Source organism: Falco punctatus (genome assembly GCF_963210335.1).
Source record: "Falco punctatus genome assembly, chromosome: 8".
NCBI classification, from domain to species: domain Eukaryota; kingdom Metazoa; phylum Chordata; class Aves; order Falconiformes; family Falconidae; genus Falco; species Falco punctatus.
In genome coordinates, this window is record NC_137588.1 from 56,766,752 (window position 1) to 56,783,203 (window position 16,452).

Consider the following 16,452-nt stretch of genomic DNA (forward strand, 5'->3'; position numbering starts at 1 on the left):
TGATGTGTCACATTTGAATAGCACAAGGCACCCCTGTCCATGCACAGATAAGGCTCAAACCCCTTCTGAAAAATAAATGATTATTCCAGCAAGATCTGGGCTTTTCTACCAGCCAAGTGCAATCTCTCTGTCCCAACAGGGAGCCATGCTTCAGGTGAAAATTAAAGAGTGCAATTTAACCTCAGATTAACCTGGCTATTTTGTTGGGATCTTTTTTTTTTTTTTTTTGTGCCACCGATTTAATGGTGCGAAAATAATCAGAGATGCTTCTCTTCCCTTTGCATGTTGGTGGGTCTACGTTGGTTCCAGGGTTTTGCCCAGCCAGCAATCCCATTGCTCTGAGAACATGATCAAAAACAAGGGGTGATCATTGGACTATATTAATACAGAAGGGGCCAGGGGAGCATCAATTCCAATTCAGCAGATTGTACCAGTAAATTTTGGTATGAGTAAGAGAAATGCTACACAAATGTAACAGGGTCACCCTGGGATTCCTTGTACTGAAACATCATTTTACACAGAGGATATATATATATATATATTTTATATATATATTTTTATATATATATTCACACACACGCGCGCGCACACACAAAAAAAGTCTTTGATAGGCTTTCTGTGTTCTAGTAAAAATAGTTGGCAGCTGCAATCTGAGACCAGAACTGGCTTTTGTGCTGCCTGCGATGCCCCACTGCAAATTGTCTCTCAAAGGCAGACGCTTGTATTTATCTGGCAGGTCGAGCTAGTGCCTGCCTGCGACAGAAATAACCTCCCATTGGGACACACACAGAGCTCGTAGATTTTTTGCCTGGACCCTGCAGAAGAGGAAGATCCTTGAGGCAAGTTAGGTAGTTTGATTTTTGCAGAATTCAATGTTATCTGAAGTCGGAGGTGGGAGAGAGAGAGAAAGAGAGAGAGAATTAGTGGAGAGCTGTTATTTTTGATCTTGTGTTTAAAGAAGCTTCCTTTGGAAAATCCAGCCGCTACAAAAACTGGCTGGGCAAGTGTATTAAGATGGGAAAGTCTGATACAAGCCTGGGTAAGCGTATTATCTGCCTTTATCATGAGCCGCCTAAGACCTCCAGTTTGTTTCTGCTGATCTACCCACCGTGTTTTCTTGGCTCGTAGCTTCCTGGGGCACCTGCACGTCTGGGTTAACCCAGCCAGAGGCACCCCACTGCGAGGTGGGGAGCACACAATGGCTCCGCTCCTCCACCGGGGCTGCTGCACTGTGATCCCATCGCCAGTCACACCTGCAGGCTCCCAGCACTGACTTTCATGTGTATTTTACATATACGTGTAACACTTTTATGTATATTAAAAATAACTTAAATGCCATAACAGACCTGAATATCTCTCCTTCTGAAACAGAACATAAAAGCAAACATGTGGCAGCTCTTAGACACGTGGCAGCTAGAGGGGAGTGCCCTAACGTCACTGAGAAGGGCACGGTAAGATAACCTGCACACCAGACTATTACAGGGCAACTGACAGTACTTGCTCTTATCTGGCAATTACAGTAACAGTCGCCAGTTTTAGTATCCAACCATCTAATCTCCTGAAAGAGGCAGGTCAATATATGCATTTTAAAAGCAACTTAGTGTTAAAACCATTAAGGCAACTGCTTGCAGTAGTGAAATGCCTTGGATCTCAGTTGCAGTATATTAGGTATGAGGTTTTTGGTTTTTGGGGGTTTTTTTTTTGAGTTTTTTTTTGTTAACACCCCATGGTCTGAAATGTCTTAAAAGGCAAATGTTTAGAAATAACAGGAATTGCAATAAAACCCCCGCTCTACTTATTACACCTGACACTAAGACAGGAAAATGTTAGCTTGTGTTGGAGCCCTGTTGCCAGGAGGTTTGTGTTCCATGGGAAGCTCCTCCTGCAGAGCCTCCCGGTGGGTTCCCCAGCAGGAGCTCCTCAGCCACATCCTTCTGTGCCTTCCAGCACTGTGGCAGGAGGAGGGGTAAGAACCCTGTGCCCATGTACTTTTGAGACACCAGAAGAGGCTTTACTCAACACCGGTTTTACCTTTGTTCTCTGTTATATTTGCTCTCTTCCCCTTTGGAAGTCTCCCCAGTGCAACAACCTGTATCTCCTAATGTTCCCTTTCTTTCCAAAATGAAAACATCAGCTACAAAAGCTTTTCAGATAAATACCAGTGAATTAAGCTCTTCTTATGGAAAAATGTATGATAAAAGATTTAATTATGTTGGCCAAGTAAATCTTGTTTTAAAGTTGACAAGGAAACAAAGAGGTTAGGAGTACTGTATATTTTACAGCTGCATAAATCTGCTTGAACAACAGATGCTATTATCCAAGCACTTCAAAAATAATGAATCAGCCTCTGCCATAGAGTGAGTCTTGTTTGCATATGATATGTTCAGTCACTGCTAGCAGAAACTAAGCTAGGAAGCCCTGCTGCACCGCTGCTTTCATACCAGCGCTTCAAATGCAGCGGCTCAGTGACTCAGAAGGCTACACATCTGCAGGAGATCTGGGGCTTGCTTTGGTTTGTGGTAGGGCTTCACGCCCTTCTCTTACCTCTCCATCTTTGGATTCCAGCCTGAGCTCTGTCCTGCACGTGGCTTTCAAGCTGCCGGCCTCCGCGTTGATCTCGATGCCTTTCGGAGCCTCCATCACCAGCGCGCGCGTTGGCGACTCCAGCCTGTAACAGAACGGGGAGTTACAGAGCCCGAAGGGTTGAACACTCATGGTCAGTCTCTCAGCCTGTTGCCTTGCACTGCCTGCTGCACAGCACCGTAGGACCTACCGATGGTCAGATCCACACCTGGTTTAGTCAGTGGAAAAGACTTCATGCACAATGTGGTCAAACACATCACAGATCTAGTCTGCTAACATTCTGTATCAACTTGGGTCCAGCTGCGAGGTGCAATAAAGCTTCCCTCATGACCAGCTTGCCCATATGCAAGTTCAGGTTTCTAACTAATCAGTGCTAACGGGGGATATTAGCAAAGCAGTATACCTACGCAGAGAGTGCAAGCACTCTTCTTCCTAAAACCACTGTTCAAGCAAGAACAAATTATTTCTCCTGGCTACCTACAATGTCAAGTTTGGAAGTGTTTAAGGACATAAGGGAATCAATGAAAACAACTAGGCTGAAGACCCTAAAATTCCTGGTCTGCAGTCCTATGCCTACATCACATTGCTCACATCCAAGCCCCTCTCTCCGGTGCTTTGACCCCTCCTAACTGTGGACGCACCACACACAGGTATCTGACAACCCTGCTGTAGCACTAACACAGCCAAACCTTTTAATTCAGGCAATTGGGGTTATAATGCCATAAGATGTAGAAGTGCAAGGTTCATCTTCCTTGCTGATCATCCATTCATTGGTTTTGTATTATACTTGTCTCATCTCTTCTTGCTAATGCAGTCTTTTATTACTTTCTGTATTGAAAAAGATAATAAACCCCAATTCTCCCTCTTTGGGAATATCCTCTTAGTGGATTTTGTCACCATTTATTTACTGTACCATCACAAAATCTAGAGTACCATCTCCCCAGGTGAGGCAGGCAGGTGGAGTGGAACAGAAGCTCCTCTATTTCGGCTGCTTTGGGCTGGCGGCGCTGGGAAACCCAAAGCACAAGGCAGCAGCACGCAGCCACCGAGCTTACTTGGGCAGCTTTTAGGATTTGCTTGCATCACTGCAGTGACACTTCAGCTGTTTCTCTGCTCTTCATATATAATCATTTGTGCAAGTAAGTGTATTCTTAAATGGACTCCTGCTGGTACTGAGACAACATTATGGGAGACTGAGGGAATTCAGCCGTATTTATTGCAGCCAACAGTTCAATAAAGCAAAGGCACAGTTCCCTCTGTGTGGCACTTTTCAAGTTATAACTTTCCCTCTTGTTGGTGTCTTCATATTGCTGCTTTTTGAACCCTTTCCCTCAAGACACCAAACTCATCCATAATTTCCTGGCTGACTCAACTAAATCTAAATTTCAGGGCAGAACTGAGCCATATGCAGCCCAAGGAATGAGCATGGTCTCATGGTTAACAGCCTCTGCACAATCTTTCTGAGCTGCTTTTTGTTTGCTCTCTGCAGGGAAGCTACGTTCTACAAAAACCTTCTTCTGATGCTCCACTGTTATCACCCCTTGGCTGGGTTCTGTACGAGCAGTCTAAGGTTAAGACTGTTGCTACTCACTTTTTGGTGTGTGGTTTTTTTTTTTGGTTTTTTTTTTTTTTTTTTTTTTTTTTTGTTTGTTTTGGTTTTTTTTTGGTTTTTTTTCCCCACCCCTCTGAATTGCAGATTGCATGGGGGAGAAAAAAGCTTGCAAAGAGTGATGGCCATTAAATAGCACCACCTGGGATATGATTCCCTCTGACCTTCCTGCTGCAATAACTGCCTTTCCAATACCTGTTGGAATTTCTTTATGGTAAAACCAGTCACGGTGCACTCCCATAGCTTGCATAGGGGTGGCTTAACATGCTGGCTGCCCCACATCTTCCCTGGAGATTTCTGCCCAGGGGTACAGTACGCTCTCATCCTCGGTGGTATAGCTCAAGGCTACCTTGAAAAATGAAGAATCTTCTGCTTGCACTAAGTCCCCAGAATGTGAGCTGCAGTGGCTGGGATGCAGGCACACATTCCCTCCTGCTGCCTCTGCTCCACAGGCAGCACCCTCCAGAGGAGAAGCAGAGCGCTGTGGCCAGTCATGTCTTAAGTCACTGTAGCTAAATTCACCAGAGGATGTGTCCAAACCCCAAGACAGCTGAGCTAATCTGAGGATAAAATAATTCCTAGGAACCATGGCCAGGTGACTCTTCAGCTCTCCAACATCTTAGTGACTCTCCAATTTCTTTGATGTCTTGGCTGTCTCAAAGTATTTGTTCATCTGTTAATCTTGTAGCTCTTCTGCTCACTGAGAAATAAATTCTGCAAGTGCAAAACAGTGGCCAGACACCACAGTGCAAATGCACTCATTTGCAGCAGCAGGAATTGAGCGCTCAATTCCTGCTCTGCACAGCAGCAGCCTCCCAGTCGCGTACCAGTGCTTCACTGGTGACTGTGGAGAGCTGGGAAATGCCTTCCTGTGGTGGGGGAGCATCAAGAGAGGACCAACCTGCATATCTCTCCCTGTGCACACAGGTCCCCCTAATAGCAAACTGAGTTAAATTCATGCTTGGAACAAGATAAAAAGTACCTGGCAATCTACAAGATAACGATGTCCCGAAATTTTATTCTCTTCCTGTATCTGACAACGTGACTGAGTTATTCTCCCTCCTCCACCTAATGAGAACCTACAAGCAGGGTAACAGCATCTTACAAACACCGATGAAAACCCATGCAACTTTAGAGGCATCCTACTCCCTGCAGAGCTTCTTGCCTCATGGAGGCACCCAGGACCCTCCTGAGCACCTCCTTACGGTCCCTGGTGTAACGCGGGCTAAGCACGCACCGCGGGGGCTTCGCTGCTGCTCTGTAGCCCACCCCCTCCCTGCAGCACCACGTGTTTTTTGGAGTTAGCCGAGCTGACCCCCACTCTGTCATCCTACATCACTAGCACCGACAGCTGCAATCTTGCTGACATGCTGAATTAACCAAAACCCATCCCTTTTCATGTTAAAAATATAATTTTGAAGCCCAGGACTTTTTTTTTTTTTTTTTAGAACCTTAAAGCTATGGAAATTGAGTACAAGTACTGTAACAGCAAATTGCAGCTCTTCCAATGGTAAGGAACTTGGGCTTGCAGCCCACACGGTTTTGTACCTGTGCCATGGGTTTGGACTCCGACTCTTCTTTCTCTTACATGTTCAATAGCGGTGTAACTTCACCTATTTGCATGGGACTTGTGTCCCAATTTACGCTACTGTAAATGAGGCCAGAAAGGTCTGTCTTAATTACTAAATTTTCCCTGGCATATGATTGTAAGGGATTAAATTTGATTATTTTCTAATATCCTGAAAGAATCCCTGAGACACCTGTCTTTAAACCAGGAGCTGAAAAATCTATGCAAAGCCCGAGAAAGCAGTGGAGGAGTTTATGCTCTAGGGGGTTTGAGTAATGTTTACCAAATACTTTCATTTGAAGCAAGTGTTTAAGAGACACTCTGCTTTTAAACCTAATTCTGTCTTCCAGAGCAGAACCAATTTGGAGACTAATAATGAATGAAAATGATTAAGCGATGAACAGATAATTTGTTCAAAATCAACATTTGTTTTCCAGTGCAATACCCTGGAGCTTTCCGTAGGATTCACGTCTCCCGGTTAGGTGTAAGCCTGTGATTACAGGAGTAGGCTGGAAAGGTGACTGCATGAATATAGATTGTTTCTTTATTTGCTGCTGCTCTTGAATTTTCCATCCCAGAAATTGGCACATAAACCCTTTTTATTGACCATGGGTGCTGCTTATTTTTGCTCAAGTACTTCCAGGACTAGATTCTGACCTCTCTCACAGAGCTGGGCAAGGAGGGTAAATTCACCGCTACCCACAGAGTTGCAGCTTGCTGGATTCAGGACTGAGATAAGCTACTGCCATAAAATTGCTCCTGTCCCACCTGGAAGAAGACAGTCTCCTGTCTGGGTGATTACCCACAACATGGGAACCTCTCCTACGGATCCCAGGGTGACACGTTAAGTCCAAAATTTTAAAAGAAGAGACACAAGTAACATGATTTTCAGAACTATCAAAGTATCCAGGTTCCACTTATTACAACGGGCATTAGGTACTTTTGAAAATCCCATTGAGCACCTAAATGCCATAACAAATCTGACCCTCAATCTCAGTTCTTAGTTCTGCAACAGAGGTAATAGCACTTCCCAACTCCACAGGGAGGACGAAAAGATAAATATATTAGTGGTTGTGCAGCAGTTACATACTGTAATAACCGAGGCCAGGTAAGTACCATAGCCAAAGATAGATGGCTGGCAGATGGATAACTCATCTTTCCGAAGCTGCAATATTAGGCTCTTACCTTCATCAAAAATACTGTTAGTCTTGTTCCTCCCACTGAGCACACCTGGCCCGCATATCAATGTGTGAGGTGATGTATGCAGGGGAAGCCTTTCTCCAGCTCACCATGCCTAATGGACAGTGCTAAATGTGCCTCCTAAGCCCTTTAACTCAAACTTATCGCAGAAGCATCTTACATTTTAAAGAGAGGTGATGGCATGCGTGCATCTCGTAGTGAACCCCTCTCCTGCTATGGCTGGAAGTTCTGTGCTCCTGGGAGTCAACAAGGGAGAAAAATTTTCAGCGCTGTCCCTGCTTTGCTTTGAAAACTTCAGCAATAATTTAAAGACGGTCAGCATATGAGTTTGTATAGTGGTTTCAGTGAAAGTAATTCTCTTGGAAAGATCATTACTTACCCAGATTTCTAGTTTTCATTTCCTTCATCATAAACAGTCACATTAATCACTCCAGTACCATGGATTATATTTCCTTCTTGTCCCTCTCCTCACCCTCTCCAGGATAATGCATCGTTTTCCTTACTATTATGAACAGACTTTTGAATTTGAGGAGAAAAGAGGATATTACAGATGTGAAGGCAGTACCACCAGCAGCTAGGGGCTGCTGATGTGCTTCAAATAAAGTGGACATGATTTCCTTAAAAAGATAAAAGTTTAAAGCTAGTAGTTCAGGGGGAAAAATATTCACCTGGGTCCAGCATTGATGCAAACAGGACTTGCAATTTGTGGCTGGTACCAAAGGCTGCAGCACAGCAGAGCGATGATCCTGAACATGCGGAAGGAGTTAATGTGAGCTGGGGACCTATTACTGCCACCTCTTTTTTTTTATTATTTTTTTATTACTTGTTTTTCAGCAAGGAATGGCCTCAAGCTTCAGGGTTTCTTATCCCCAGCAGAGGATTTTTCTGTGGTGCACAAACTTTGCTCACAGTGTGGAAATGGAACGTGAAGTTTACTCTCAGGAGGTGAGGAGCATATGATGCAGCAGTGTGGTAACATGAGCTAATTTAATTTTGCTTAGAAACCTCTGGACTGAGAACAGAGCATGTATTACTGCAGCTGTAGCCCATTATTTCTAATGACTCTAATTATTTCTTATGGTATGCATCTGACCAGCTATAAGATTTCACATTGAGCATAAAATTAGCCAGTGCTACCACTGTGCCTGCTTACACCTCGCACAATTGGTAAATTATGCTAGCAAGTAAATGCAGAGCTCCATCAATTTGCCGGTAATGAACCAGTATCTCAGGTTGAAATTTGTTTTCAGTTTTAACTCCCTTGTTTCAATGAAATCAATGGGATCACCCACTCGCGGTGACTTACACTTCTGACTCCATTATTTGTGTGTTACCTTATCTATATCTATTCATAGAAGAAAACACAATACTTTTCTCCCTATTAACTGGAAGTTAATTAGCTTTTACTGAATTGCAAATAAACTATCAGTTTCTATTTCTAGAATGCTTTTAAACTTTTTTTTTTTTTTAAATTTGTCTTACCTTTGCTTGTATTGAAACAGAAAAAGTTTGGGAGGAGGAACAACGGGTGGTATCTGGACTCACCTGGTGAAAACCTCAACTGATTGATCAAAAAAAAAAAAAGAAAAAAAAAAAAAGAAAAGAAAAGTCTTGTCATCTCCCAAAGAGAAGAACGCTCTGCCCTGAACTCTACCCTTCATCACTAGATTTCTTCCGTACTGGAACGTACTGCCATTTCATGAGAACACAATAAGCTAAACAACAGCAACAACAGCGAGCCTGATATAAAACAGGAAAGAGAGGAAAAGGGAACTGGCCTCAGAGATGTTAAGATCAAAAGGGGAAAATGCACAATGTCTTTTTCCAAGATACCATGATTTTGACAAAATACGATGCACATGGCACAGCGGAAAAGCAGCAAGTACTCTGAGAGCTTACAGAAGATTTCACCACTAATAAGAAAATATGTATCCCTGCTACTTATTGCCTAGCATTGACATAAATCTTGTTTTCAATTACATGTTAATGAAGCACACCAATTACTGTTTGAATAGGGACATCTGATTACAGTCTCAATCAACAGAAATAAATCTTGCTTATGAAAGGTTTCCAGGGTATTTTTGTTAGGAACATTAATTACAGAAGTAAACAAGGACATATTATCATCATGTCATCCAATTGTAAATCCTGCCTATCATTGTAAATACTGTTTAGTTTGAGAGCATGTATTACCATAAGGTTTCCAATGTTTATGCTGCAAATCTAGTAAGTGACAATTCCAGCGCAGCCATACTCTGAAACAGATTTTTCTGGCTGGGGGTCTAAAGCCTCATGTAATTCCTAATATGATCTAATGGACAATGGAAGAAAATTCTTACAGCTCTCATCCACAAACCATGGTTAATCCCTAAGGAAAATGCAGTTAAGTCTGTCAGAGCCCTGATGGAAGGAGAGGTCTAATGATGCCTTATTGGAAATTACAGTTTTCTAATTGAGCTAGAGAAAAGTCTGGCTCAAACAGTGAAGGGTGCAACAGCTTTGCTTCTCTGTATTTGGCAACAGAGATGCCAAAGAGATTTTGACCAAAGCTGAGTCAAGAGAGAGAGAAAAAGGAACTGAGAAAACAGTATTACTCACCCTTGTGCTTAACATTTTTCATAAGCTTTACTATTTCCTTGGATGGGGAACCTAGTGGACATGGTGCATGAGTGGTCCTGCTTGGACTTGGCATGTGCTGCGCTCCCCGATGATGGTGCCGTGCCTGTCTGTCCGTGGGGACCTGCACACTGGCTCCATCTCCTCCTGCTGCACCCCATCGATCACGTCCTGACCATTTCTCCCTGCTTCAGCTCTGCTAATTCAATCTCAAACTAATGCCCTAAATCTCATTTTATAACATTCCTTTTCTTTCTTTTTTTTTTTTTTTTTTAAATAGAGCTCTTAACAGCTGCAATACAAAAAGAAGTGCTTAATCACAAGAAGTATAATAAATCTGCTGCTGTTTTGCTAACTTCAGCTTAGCGCCAAATGAACCAGTTTATATATTTTTCACCTAGTCTGAGCTACAGGTACTGTGTCTAGTGAATTTTTCCTAGACAAAGTCCATGCTAAAACAATACTCTCCTGCCCATACAATGGAAATACCTTAATCTCTTCAGAGATTCCAGCTCTGGGAGGAGGGCTAATTGAGTAGCAGGAGTGGTTTGAAACCATTATGAAGCAGGTCAAAGCCAGCATTAGGAAGATGCTGCGCTAACATTCAAAGGAGATTTGAGTGGGTCTAGACAAATGAGGAATCAGAGGAATCTGGAGATACAGTACCAGCTTTGCAGCACTAAGCAGATGAAAACCAGCTTTCATTTTCCTCTGAAAAAAATGTCATTCCTCATCAAGCAGAAAAGTTCAAGCATGCAGCTCCTTCCAGCACAGTGCAAATCCCCTTTGCACTGGGCGAGGCTTATTCAGAGCACTAAATAGCAGTAAAACTAGAAAACCATGGAAGAGTCAAAATACGACTGTAAATTCTTTGTGATTGCCTATCATGCTACAGCAGGGGAATTGCTGAAGCAGATGTAATTATGCAAAGTCATCCTAAATGTTTTAGGGTTCATGGGTTGGTGTTTTTTGACTTCTTAAGTGATTTCTAGAATAGTTTACAGGAAGCCAAATATAGTATTTAGAAGACAAAAGCAGAGCTCGAACAGAAGATAGCAAATTCATCTAGGGAGAAGAATGTACTGGGTAATGCTATTGAGATCTACCTTCATTATGAACTGGAGAAATGGTGAAGGGTAGAGATTGTCAAAGAAAAAAGTATGAGATTAATGTTTAACGAAGTGCAGGTATGGCTAGGAAAATTAAAATCATCTGGATAATTAAAAAAATTTGTTGCTTGTAAATCAACGAAGGAAATTATCATAGAAATTGGGAGATAGTAAAAAATGATGTGTGGTAAATACAGATGTGGTATAAGAAGATGATGTGTTTAAGTGGCCAGGGAAGGGACTGAGGGATGCAAAATGAATTATTCCTGTTTGTTTCTATTTTAAGTGTAGAGATGACTGCAACTTCACTCTCCTCACCCAGTGGGTTGTGAGCAGATTGGTCTTGCTCTGAACCCCTACTGTACCCGACAGACCCGAGTGAAAGCTGTCTGCAGGATTAGCTCCATCCCGCGGTGCTCAGTCCTTCAGCCTGAACCGATGAACTGAAGCACCCAGAGCCATGTGTGCCATGCGGTGGGAAACCTCCGCCGACAAGCGCCTGGCCGCAGCCAGGGAAAGGTGCGGAGCGGCCGGGGGCCGCATCCTGAGCAGGCATAGTGCCACTGAGCAGATGAGAGCACGGGTGTGATTAATAAAACCCCAGCAACTGTAGGTGGGACTGAGGAGATTCAGCCCATTGAGGACAGCCCCGTCTGTAACCTCTGCCAGTACCCAGCCATATGAGACACCACCAAATACAGGAGCAGAGCAAAGCAATACAGCTCTGGCTGGAGGAAAATCAAAGGACAGATGTCCCCTCTCCTGGCATGGTCAGAAGTGGGACATTATATGACATTGTCACAGAGCAGGCTGAGCTCTAAGCAAGCCATAGTGGTGCTACCGATGTCACTAGCTGGAACTTAGGAGCCTGTAATTATTTTTGTTACAAAAAACTCACCAGCTCATGTCTCTCGTCCCAAGTTACGTAGCCTGGGTCAAAACTGGTCAAGTGATGGTGTGGAAATTCCTTTGGGGCTGTGTGTGCTGGCCAGAGGGCTGGGAGCTGCAGATGGCCATGCCTCTGCTCCCGCTGGCCGCAGCTTCTCTGCACGCCCAGCGTGGCGCAGGAACACACTCAGGAGTTAGATATGCCAGTCCAACTGCCTACACCAGCTTTTTTTGCTTGCCTGACATACCTTGTTACGTAACTTATTGCAATACAACAGAACAAATCGAAACAAAATAAAATCCTCTGCCTGTTGGGTGCATTAATGAGCACTCTCATTTCACACATGGAGAAAAATAATTACTTTTTATGTTACCATAATTGCCTAAACCACAAATGCATTTTTCAGAAAGAAAGGTTGGGCTGGTGTAAGTTTCTAATTACAGGTTGAAAGCTTCTAATTAAAAGGCATAAATTGGAAGAAACCCTTTCAAACAGCATTACAGAAGAGGCTGCTAAGATTGGGTATTATCTTGATGTACTGTCACCAAGCCAGGGAGGAGAAAAAGAAACAGAAACAAAGCATTGCAGCTTTTCACCGGGGCCACTGACACCACTTGCTACCTAATGTCTAACAAAGTGCTGCCACCAGGAACACGGAGATGAACACACCACAAAGCAGGTCTGTGGGGCCACCGAATTCCACAGCGACCTTGAGCCATCGGAGCGGGCAGAGGGACAGCTGTTCTGCAGCCTGGAGGCAACAGCTCAGCCTTCAGTGGTCTTTCTCCTGACTCTTCCCTGGCTTCTGGATGGTGGCAGGAGGACAAAAGCCACCCGAGTTGGCCTAAAATTATAACACCTGATGGAAAGACGGTACTTGAGTCAGCTAAAATTTGACTAAGCCACAAAATATTTGTTAACACAGACACTAGACCGTGCTCTGCTTTGCGGTGACTTTCACGTGCAGCCAGTGGTTGACCACTGGGTCCATTTGGGCCAACTCTCCACTACTTGCATGGTTTTCTCTTCTGCTCTACTTTGGAAGAAGGCAGCACGATGCAAATTTTTTATCTTATTCTTCTGTTTTTCAGGGTGCTAAATGATCCTGCTGAGCAGACCAGTATGTCATCACTGATGGAGAAACCACTTCCTTGTGATAACCCGACATACTCAAACGAGAGGATTACTGGCAGGGGTGCCGTGCTATGCAAATATTGCATTCATTATCATCACTACTCTGCATGCAGTCTTCTAGATCAGAAATGCTTTACAAAGGGAAGAAATGTTGATCTAGATTTCCATTTTATAAATTCTTTTTGAAGTCTATCTGTCATGGGATTTTCACTTGCCATTTGGTCAGACACAAAAGAAAAGGGTCAGCTAGATTCAAATCTCACGCGGATAGCACACAGGTTCAGCCTACAGTGCCTTCCGTAGCGATGATTTACTTTTTTTCTTCTCTGATGACTTATTCTACTCCTTCTAAAAAGATTTGACTTAATAGTAAATCACTTACAATGAGAAATACAGAGATCACCAAACTAAAAAGGATTTGAAATAGTAGAATAAAAAATCTGCTGGAAAAAAAAAAAAAAAGGCCTCTATGCATCATATACTCGGTGATGATACCCTTTGAAAACATGTACACACTTGCCTAAGTGGATTTGAAAAGCTTATTTAGCATGACAAATTGGCTACAACCTGATGGCTATTTCTGAAAACCCATTTATAGACCTTCAGACACTCATACTCCTGTGGCATATCCATTCATTGTACGGTCAATTTATAATGATTCCACCAAATTAAATCTTTATTAACAAACTTATTGACTCTGGCTTTCACTTTTTGTCCCCCCTTTTAATTAACTGCAGTAATGAGACAAGCAATACCCAATGTAACAACTGACCTAACATTTTCTTTAAAACCAGCAGTGTATTTCAAGTAGATTCGCAAAAACTGAAGGCTGAATTCCTATTTGCTAAATGTCGATTTTCACACTCTGTTGAACCTTTTCTGAAGCTTGTCAACCACAAATCTGTAGTCATTTCCCCCCCTCTGATCAGAGCTATATAGAGTATATAACTAGTTTTCAGTTACTTTTCATTTTTATGCAGAAGATGTACTATTTGCTGTCCCCAGTATACCGCACAACATGGTAAATATGCATAAATTGTAAATCTAAAGGGATGCTCATGCCAAAGTTGTGGCCTCTTTCACAGCCACAATTTACACCAGCAATACAGTTGTACGTTTGCATGTGTAAGGCCACAGAAACGACCCAAACTCCTCAAATCCAGTCCAATATCATGCAACAATACTGCACCGACCTCCGTTCAAATGTGCTGGGCTCCTGCTCGGAGTCAGGGAGGTGTTTTACCCTCCTGACCACTCAGCCTTGCTCCCTGATTTGAGGCACAATTCCTCTTCCAGCTGCAATCCCCTGCCCTGCTGCCTGGCAGACACAAAGCAGCCTCAATCACAAGCACACACACACTTGTACAAGCGACCATGCACAGAGATGTGGGACTTGGCTCCAGTGAGAAGAAATACGTTTTACAGTGTCAAAAACACTGGCAATCACTAAATTTGACCTAACTTTTCCCACACTTACTCCTACTTGCTAAAGCTGGGATAGCAAAGAGGGATGACAGAAGATGCTGTCTAGGTCAGGATACTACCACTGATTAGGGCGATTGCTCATTCCTGTATCAAACCGAGCTGAACTGAAACGTGCCTTCTAACAAGACAGCCGATGTTCAATGAGCATCCACTGTAAGATTCCTCCACGTCCGTCCTTTACAGCAGTGCTTCGTAACCTGTTTTGAGAAGCTGGAAAATTTTCCTGTGTAAAACAATGTGCAACGGACAACACATCTCTGGAGGAAGACCAAGACAAAGCCAAGGAACGGGCAAGATCACAGACCCTGAGAGAGGGGCCCCGTGCTCCTCCGTGTGACCAGCTGCCATTGTGGGATGGGGATATTTGAAGAAGTTAGTCTGAAAGCTGTCTGATAGTCTAGAACTGAAAATCTTAAAGCTATCTGAGATTTCAAAGTAATTTCTTGCTTTCAAATATGCAAAGGAAAATAGGTTGGGAAACGGCGCAGAGAAGAAAATAAAGGAATTGTGTGGGTGGGTAGAGGGAGGAATGGAGCAGAGAGAGAAAGAGATCAGGAAACAAAAAAAACCCAACTTGCTGAGAGAGAGTACAGAGATGTCTCCAAAGGGACTACTTTAATTCTGGGAATAGGATGTTTTGCAAATTCTTAGCATCAATTTATCTTCAGCTGAAAATGAAACTGTTTTCTGTTTATCTTTTGCATATAATCGCTCCTGAGTAAAACACACGCGTTTTAAGGTAAGGTTTGGCAATCTTTCAAGAGAGAGATGCTAGATGATATTTTTCTGAACTAAAAGAGAAACAGCCTGGTGGCGGCAATTCACCGTATGCCGGCAGATGACCGTGCTGACATGAACCCACCTGAACAAAGGGCACCAACATCCTTGTCCTCTTCCACCTGGAACTGGTGGGAACTGGTGGGAACTGGTGGGAACTGGTGGGAACTGGGAGCTGTGAAGCACTGCTGCTCACAGGTGCTTGTCTGCAGAAGCTGTGATCCCTTCTCTCGACTCTGCTTACGGTATTTGATATGTGCCACTGCGCTGCTGGCATCTATGCCTGTAGGCTGTGTACCTTGTTTGTTTTATGGTATAGAAACTTGTTCTCCAGCTCCTTGGGTCAACTACAGCAAAATGAGAAAATGTTCAACATTTCTTGACTTCCATGAGGTTCCTTCCACCTTTCCCTGGGCAAGTCTGCATTTTGACTGTAATAACCTCCTTTGTATGACTATTTAGCAGATAACAAAGAGACAATTACAGCTGCTAATGGAAAAGGTCAAATGGAGGCAAAATGAAATGATTAAAAAAAAAAAAAACTGATGTCAGAAAAGCCTCTGTACCATTCAGTGGCATAGTCACTTCCTAGAATAGTTTTTTAGCTGGGAATTTAATTTCATTTTACACTTTTATTTTGATTTTTTTCTTTTAAAAAGGGCGCCAGGCAGGTAGGAGGACTGGGTTTGTGGTTGAAGCACTGGAATTCAATTTCCAGCCCTGTGATCAACTGCCTTTGACACCGTGTGCGCGTGCATTCGGGGCTCCCTGGGCTTATTGCAGAGTGGCTGCTATGGGGATGCTCAGCACAGCCTAGGAGGAGTAATTCTCCCCGGCACAGCACAGTAATATAGGGCAACTCTTTGCTGCTGATTCCTCCTGGTACCCAAGCCAACTCATCTGAAAGCTTTCTCATAGCAAACTGCCTCCTCCGCTGCAAAGCACGGCCCCGAGCCATTTACCTCCACAAGGAACTTCACCAGATGGTCTCTTGTAGTGGGAGATGCTCCCAGGCCCCCAGGCACACAGAGACAACCCCACTGACTTCCCAAGTACTGCCTTTAAAATAAGTCAATGGAGTAACCTTGGAAACAAAATGGGAAAGGAAATTGGACCTTAAAATCAACCTTAATTTTTCCTTTGCATGGCCAAACAAAATAATAATAATAATGAAGAAACATTGCAAGAGAAAAAAAGAATTATGGTTATTTTACGGTCTTTTGAAACCAACAACAATCAAAGCTGCAAGGTATAATTTTTTTTCTGGAATTCCTTGCTTTTTCTGAATTGCCTGCACCCTTGTGGTATCTCTGCAGTCACGTTAACACTATATATTGTCTGCTTGGTAGGTACGGGAGGGAAAATACAACAGGCAAGAAGTTAACTCTGCTTAGGTTCCTCCAGTGCACATGGAATCCAGACAGTTCTCTGTGAGTGTCTTGCTAAAACCTTCCCAGTGAAAATTACTACCACGGTCTTCACC

General features: G+C 43.3%; 1 protein-coding gene across 4 annotated transcripts in view; it reads right to left on the reverse strand.

Moving 5' to 3' along the window:
- Positions 1–210: 210 nt before the first annotated feature.
- Positions 211–16,452, reverse strand: part of SGCD (sarcoglycan delta) — a 355,601-nt gene continuing 339,359 nt past the window's right edge. For all 4 annotated transcript variants that reach the window (XM_080398161.1, XM_080398163.1, XM_080398162.1 and 1 more), the window contains 2 exons: positions 2,545–2,668; positions 211–879 (listed from right to left, as the gene is read on the reverse strand). In XM_080398161.1, coding sequence (XP_080254287.1) covers positions 706–879; positions 2,545–2,668 — 298 coding nt within the window. In that variant the 3' untranslated portion in view covers positions 211–705. The remainder of the gene's footprint in view (positions 880–2,544; positions 2,669–16,452) is intronic.